Source organism: Henckelia pumila, chromosome 4 (assembly GCF_033568475.1).
Source record: "Henckelia pumila isolate YLH828 chromosome 4, ASM3356847v2, whole genome shotgun sequence".
Classification (NCBI taxonomy): Eukaryota; Viridiplantae; Streptophyta; class Magnoliopsida; order Lamiales; family Gesneriaceae; genus Henckelia; species Henckelia pumila.
In genome coordinates this window covers 75,744,398-75,752,061 of record NC_133123.1, presented here as the reverse complement: position 1 = coordinate 75,752,061, position 7,664 = coordinate 75,744,398, and the positions used below count along the sequence as shown (strand labels likewise).

General features: G+C 35.3%; 1 protein-coding gene across 1 annotated transcript; it reads right to left on the bottom strand.

Moving 5' to 3' along the window:
- Positions 1-4,030: 4,030 nt before the first annotated feature.
- On the bottom strand, positions 4,031-7,411 carry LOC140864679 (phytochrome-interacting ankyrin-repeat protein 1). The gene is made up of 3 exons (XM_073268978.1): positions 6,468-7,411; positions 4,903-5,074; positions 4,031-4,813 (listed from the first exon to the last, which is right to left on the bottom strand). Exons 1-3 carry the CDS (start codon positions 6,588-6,590, stop codon positions 4,599-4,601), a joined length of 510 nt encoding a protein of 169 aa, XP_073125079.1. The 5' UTR covers positions 6,591-7,411; the 3' UTR covers positions 4,031-4,598.
- Positions 7,412-7,664: the final 253 nt, after the last annotated feature.

Genomic DNA, 7,664 nt, shown 5'->3' with positions numbered 1-7,664 from the left:
GTTATTTTAGTATTTATATATTAGTATAAAAATTAAATTAAATATATATGAAGGACACACATTTTATTTAAGTACATGCATTCATGAAACAATTTTTATGCATGATTTAATGTTTAAAGTTGAGCAAAAGAAAAATAATTTTTATGTTGGAAGTTGAAGTAGTGTGACAATTTTAGGGGGATTCGTCCCCATATGTGAACTATTGAAGGGCAGTTTACTGCCAATTTAAGAGGTGATTCGTCACCGCCACGTACGTTGGTTTCCATGCTGATCAATATTTAATGTATGATTTAAGGTTACACTATGGATACAACCATGCGATGTTAGAAAATAATTTGCTCAACCATGTTTATGTATTATGTATGATTATGATATTTAAGTTAATTTAAGTTATGTTATGTCATGATATTTTTTAAGCATGCTCATTCATGTATATGTATGTATTAGTATTAAAGTGATTTAAATTATTTTAAACCTTTGTTATGTTAGCATGTTGGGCTTCTAGGCTCACTACACTGGTATGGTGCAGGTGAGTACGTAGAGGAGGATGTGGTACCCACCGGCGGTGAGGACATATGAGTGGACATGCAGTGACCCCGTGACCGTGATAGTCGTCTGAATCTTTATGCATGTTTTGAATATTTTAGCATGTTATACATTTGTTTATTTATTTTCAGTGGTTGACAGTATGGGATATTTTATTTAAATATTTTCAGTGCATGCAAATTTTATTTATTTTTGCTTATGTCAGTTTTTTATGAAAATGTTTGACTCAGATATTTAATTTATTAAAGGTTGCATTTTTACTTAGTTTATTTATTTTTAAATCTATTTATTCTGTGCATATATGTATGGGCATGTATGTACATATTATTATTTAGTAAGTATAAAAAAAAAAAAATTCCGCATATTTATTTATATTAAAGAGTTAGGGTCGTTTCATGTAGTGTGAAATTTGAAGAATTTTCATTTACTAAAGATAACAATCATTCATGCTCTTCAATGTTTGACTTGAACCCTAACTCCTCGTGTTTATATTTGCCACTCACGTCCTCGCTTTCTGTCATTTCTTATTTACCTGAGTCTATTTCTCCTTTTGTGTCTCAATATTTTTCGTCTTCCTCCCCATCTGAAGTTTCTGATCAATCCGTTCCTTTGGCAGATTCTTCACCATCTCCAGTGACCACCACGCAATGAATACTCGATCGAAGGCTAGTATTTTTAAGCCAAAGGTTTACACATCTATGTTTTCTCCGCTTCAAGAGCCTTTAACTTATAAAGAGGCTCGGTTACACTCTGAATGGTGTCGAGCAATGGATTCCGAGTATCATGCTTTTCTAGCTAATATTTAGTAGAGGTTCCACAAGACCAACTTGTCGTTGGTTGCCGCTGGAATTTTAAGACTAAGACCAAACTTGATGGTTCGGTTGCTCGATATAAGGCTCGCCTTGTAGCTACAGGCTACTCTTAAACACCAGATCTTGATTTTTCTTAAACTTTTAGTCCGGTGGTGAAACCAACAACTATTCGTCTCGTTCTTTCTATTTCGGTAGCCAAAGGTTGGCGTACTCGACAAATTGATGTGAATAATGCCTTTTTTTACATGGTGTCCTTCAAGAAGAGGTATATGTAGCAACCACCAGGTTTTGAGGTTGCAAACACAAACAGTCATCTTGTTTGCAAATTACATAAGGCCATTTATGGGCTGAAACAAGCTCCACGCGCATGGTTTGATCAGTTGCAGAATTCTCTCCATCTCATGGGATTTGCTGCGTCTAAGGCCGATGCCTCGTTATTTATTAAATTTCATCATATGACTATCATTTATGTTTTGGTGTATGTTGATGATATTTTAATTAGATGGAGTGATGTTCAACAAATTCAAAACTTGGTTGATCAATTGAATAAGCAGTTTTCGCTAAAGGATTTGGGTGAAGTTTCTTATTGTCTTGGAGTTGAAGTGTTTAAATCAATGGACAGATAATTGTTCTTACACCAAGAAAATATGCTCGTGACTTACTGTCCAAAAACAAGTTGCTTGATGCTAAATCATTGCCCACTCCAATGGATATTGGTGTGAAGTTAACTTCCAAAGATGCTGATCCATTCGACAATCCTACATTGTATCGAAGCACTGTCGGAGCTCTTCAATATTTAACTATTACTCTCCCGGACATTGCCTATAGTGTCAACAAGGTCTGCAGATTCATGCAATCGCCTTGTTTTTCTCATTGGAAAGTTGTTAAAAGAGTATTGATATACATTAAAATCACTCTAGAGTTTGGTATTGGGTTGGATGTTGTCTCAAACTTTGAATTATCGGGGGATATTGTGATGCGGATTGGGGCAATGGTCCGGATGATCGTCGGTCTACTTTAGGTTTTCGTTGGTTCCTTGGTAACTCACCCATATCTTGGAGTTCTAAAAAACAGCCAGTGGTGTCTGGTCCTAGCACCGAAGCAGAATATAAAAGTCTAGCCGATGCCACTTCGGAGTTGTTTTGGATTCAGGCGAATTACATGTCTCATCTTCTCATGTTCCAATGGTGTGGTGTGACAACATGAGCACCATTTCCTTGAGTGCTAATCTTGTACTTCATGCTCGCACTAAACACATGGAGCTTGACCTTCACTTTGTTAGTGAAAAAGTTATCTCCAAATTGCTTTCAGTGCGATATGTTTCATCTTGTGATCACGCTGCTGATGTTCTTACAAAACCATTAACATCTCTCACTTTTCCTCGTTTTTGCTCCAAGCACATCGTGTTTCCTCATCCCCTGCTGAGCTTGTGGGGAGAATGAAGTTCATGAAGATTGGCTGTGGTTATAACAAGCCCAAATAATATATAAGTTCATCTATACAAAATAACATTGGGCCAAATGATGAAAGTCTGAACCAAGATATGAAAGCCCAAGTACGATAAGTCATTTTTATTGTAGTTAAGAGAATATTCTTTATGTTTCTGATTTGCTAAGTTAACAGAAGGAATAGATCTCTTCCAAGTGTCATAGATTATTCATTGCATTCTCTTATATATGTGACGGATGATGTACAATAAATTAAAATGAAGAGCAAGAACATTTATTTTCTTACTTCATTCTCGTGATTCCTTTTCTCTAACTGTCCAACTTCCCGTTAGAACCGGTGGTTTCCTTCTATTTGTTTTCTTCTTGTTCAAGGAATAACCGACTTTGAGAGACATTTCGCAACACTTTGGAGAACATGGAGGAATTAAATTACGCTTGCACTCTACCATAATAGTTAACGAATCTAAAATTTTAATAACAAATCCAAATTTTGTTATCCATAATTACATACATGTGATATTTGAGTCAACTTTTTACTATTCTATTATGCATATATAATATATTATTTTTAAAATATTGATATTATAAAATCTTGTTATCGTGTCTGTATAGTATATATAATTTGTTTAAAGCACAAATTTTAATTTAATAATTAATATCTGTATACTATAAGTACTTGATTTACACTCTTCCATTACAACAACTTAACCTTAGATATTTACTTACTAAATTTTAAATATGTAATGCGATATAAAGTGCAAGACAATACTTAGGAAAGGATTTCACTCAACGGGCCGGGGGCCTGTATAAAGTTACTAGTATTTTTTTCTTTTTATTAATTATTATTATTATAAACCTACTTCCTAATGACTAATGGTATAAATAAACATAGACATTAATTACGAATAACATATGAATAACATTATAGCAATGGCCTATTGCGAATTATATTTTTATTATAATTTTAACACGCTTTTAATATAGAAATAGATAAAGAAATATGCATAAATTAAAGAAAAATAAATCAATAAATACTTTTTGCAAAATATTTTGTATAATTTAGAGTACTGATTTAATAATTCAAATTTGGAAAAGAAATCATTCAAATTTGAATAACTTGCCATTAATATCATTGAGATAACAAAGGCATGTATTTATATCATAATTTTAATATAAACGGTGTATATATAAACATAAAGGAAAAAAGAAATTAAAAGCTAAGAAGAACAAAGCTATATGTCTCGGTTTAGGTATGAAGAAGAAAATATATAATCGTATTTATCATCCATGGAGCCCCTAGAATCTAGATTTGTTCCATGCCACCCTTTCAGCACTGTCTAAAAGGGTAATAAAAATGCATAACCCTCCAAACCCTAAAATATGGCCTCTTGGATCATCCTTAGGCAGTACCTGAAAGGGTAGCATCGAAGCTCCCACGCCGCTGATTGGCTGATCCGATAAGGTCTGAGGTATTTTAACTCGCAAGGAGGTAAAAGAAAATTTGCACAGTGCAAGTTAAAGAAATCGGTCTTGAACAACGTTCAACCTGATCCCTCATAATTACGGATAACCAATATAGCAACAAAGACTCGCCAAACATAAGAAACGCTATAGCAAAAGTCCACTAGGAGAGAAACAGACGCGTGCCACTAAGACACAAAACACAAGCACACAGGCATACAACGTATCGACAAAGCCATATCATCGCCCAAACGATATAGCGTGGACATAGGAAGCTTCTTCCTGCTTGTTTCCAGATGCAGCATTAGTGAAATGACAGCAAGGGTGTGTCTCAGTTTTCTGAGCTGCAAGACGTCTCACCAGACGAAGAGTTGTCCATCTGTAGACGCCTCATCTCGTCATAAGCCCATTCAAGACCAGGGCAATAATGGAGAGGTGGATTGAACCTGGTATCGTTGATGTCATCCGGTAAAAATGCCCCATTTTCAACAAGGAACTTGATTGCTTTCTTCTTTTTCTCTTTAGCCGCATGGTGAAGTGGGGTCCCTGCATCCGATAAAATTTACGAATAAACACCCAACGAATGATGTACTGTCTATACGAAGGAATAATAATTGTATTAACAAAATACTCACATCCACATGCACCCTTGGTCCGTGCATCAATGTCAGCACCACGCTCTAGCAATTTGTCCATGACTTTGAGATGGCCACCTTTAGCAGCTAGATGGAGAGGAGTTACACCAAGGGCCTTTGGGCCCCAAGCAGCCACATTTGCATCCATTCCTTCATCAAGAAGACGTTTAACCTACAAAATAATGTGCATATAATGCGAATTTAGCAAAAATATTACACAAAATATATTTTAAAAATACTTAAACAACACTAAAAATAAACTGTTTATTGTTAAATGCATGGCATAACTTTTAAAAAATCAATCTGAGACTTGGGAAAAAAAATTAGATTTAGGATCTTGATGGACTGTATGATAGAAAAAGAAAGACTGGGAACATAAGATCTTGACGTAGCCAGAGCTGAATTATTGTAGTGAAAAAAATAAAAAGAATTCTGGAAATTGGGTTAGATTTAATTGGGATGGTTAATTTTTTACAGGAAACTGAATGTGTGCACCATTATAATATTGTTTGAATGAATACCATGCAGCACATAAGGAGTCACCTACGAGCACCTTTTGCCAGGGCTGCACCCAGGGCCTAGGCAGCCAAGCACGCGTCTTTGAAAACTATGTTGACACTAATTCAACTTCTATAAACCCATACCCATGTGATCTAACGCTTTCATGAAATGAAGTTGAAGTTAGTGATGCCTGTTCAGCCCAGTGCCTACAATTTCTGGACTGCAAACCCATGATATGAAATAGGACTATTGATATCCACTCATGTTTAACAAGGAAAACGCCATATAAAACACGAGTTGTGATGGTTAAAACTCATCAAACATCAAGTTAATTCCAACACCTCCCTTCTACCATCATCACCACCACATGTAACCAGCCTCCCACTTCTGGCACAACATTCACTGTTTGGACAGTGGAAAGTATTCTAAATAAATAGACTGAAAGGCATTTCCAAAACCCAATGCAAAGTTACCACGATACTTAAATCATTCTAAGAAATAAGTCAATAACCCACAAAGTAAAATCGTAGTTCTCTTTCATGCCGCATAAAAAGGGACAAAACAACCAAAAGGCACCAATTGATTCTCCATAACAAACTCTAGATGCGGCATTTCAATAAAAACACATGTTTCAGCAAATTATAATCCATTGAGAGGTGTAAACAGGGAAAAGAACCCACGTCAAGATTAAAGGCCGACAAAAAAGAATCATGATACTGGAGTAGCATCATAATTCCCCCAGCAGTTAAACTCAGGAAACTTAAAACAGACCACGATAGAATTTAGTTATCCTTTACATGCACAAGAAAAAAAAAATTTATTTTCCCATTCCCTGATTCCATACAGCTAAACAGTAGAAAATATCCTTTCTGCTTGTGTGGTAATCATGTATTAATTCATCCAAATAAACAGATTTTAGCGCCATATAATAATTAATACATATATCCTCACTTTCGGAAGTGGTGCTAAAAGTAATAGATCTCTAATAACATGAAACTGCATACAGTGTCCCATATGAACAAAAACTCGAATAAAACAACAGTCGGAAAATATGAAAACCTTACCTCTTTAAGATCGCCTTTCTTGGCAAAGACATGAAGTAGAGTCCAACCTCGATCATCTGTGTCGCTAACCGACCTACTCAACAGCTTCCTGCTCCTCCTAATTGAATACTGATACTCCAACATTATCAGATATTTATTTTTCTTCGTTTTGGTGATAGGTGGCAAAGACAAGCACTTTTGCAATACCCTATAATCCTAGAGTCTTGGACCCCCGAAAGCTTGGCTTCTATTCCAATGATTTTACCCAAGTAGATAGACTAAATCCCAAATCTTACACACATGCATAAAATGAAAATAATAAACCCAAAAATGAAGTCCGGTGGAAAACCACGGATGTTTTCTATTTTCAAATTCCCCAAACAGTCCGAACCACAGAGAACCCGAGACAGCAACAAAATTAAAACCTAAGCTTGATGTCTTCCGGTCACTAAAATTGGTATTATTTTCGAGTTCCCGGAATCTTATGCCAGAAAGTATCAGCTAAACAAACAAACGATCACAACTATCTGGAATTTCAGAGAATTTTCATGTATCACTGAACAACTTTTTCACATGGTCCTCGGAATAGCTATAGAAAGAGAGATTTTCAGAAATTTAGCGAGAGGTGTGTTGGGCCGTGTTATAAGGAGCGAAAGGATTCAAACCAGGACCAAAAACACGAAGATTATCACTCGGCTTCACGTAGAACAAAGATGTGAAACAAAATATAACAGAGATAATCATAATGTGAGGCAGAGCCCTAATCTTGAATCAGGTATAGAATTTCAACACACAATAACTGGGGATAATTCAAATGAAACCTGAAGGGAATCCGAACATATTAGATGGTTGCGTGAATCTGAATCGGATAAAACCCTAGACGGAGAGGAGCGATGGCGCCGGGCGAATTGGGCGAAGGAGATTCACGATTTGATTGCTTAGCCTTTATATGTGGAAAACAGCGTCGGGATTTATCCAAACTCCTGGTAGAAATAGAATTCTTTTTTAAAACAAAAATTCAATTCTATTATTATTATTATTAACAAAAATATATCAATAGGATAATATTCTAGCCGGATTAATGTTATATATATATACACGATTTTATTTATAACATTCTCTATATCATCATCGTGTTTTCGCATTATAATACATGTGTAACATCCAGTATTTTTAATACGTAAATTTGCATGCATAATTAAGGATTTTATTTATTTA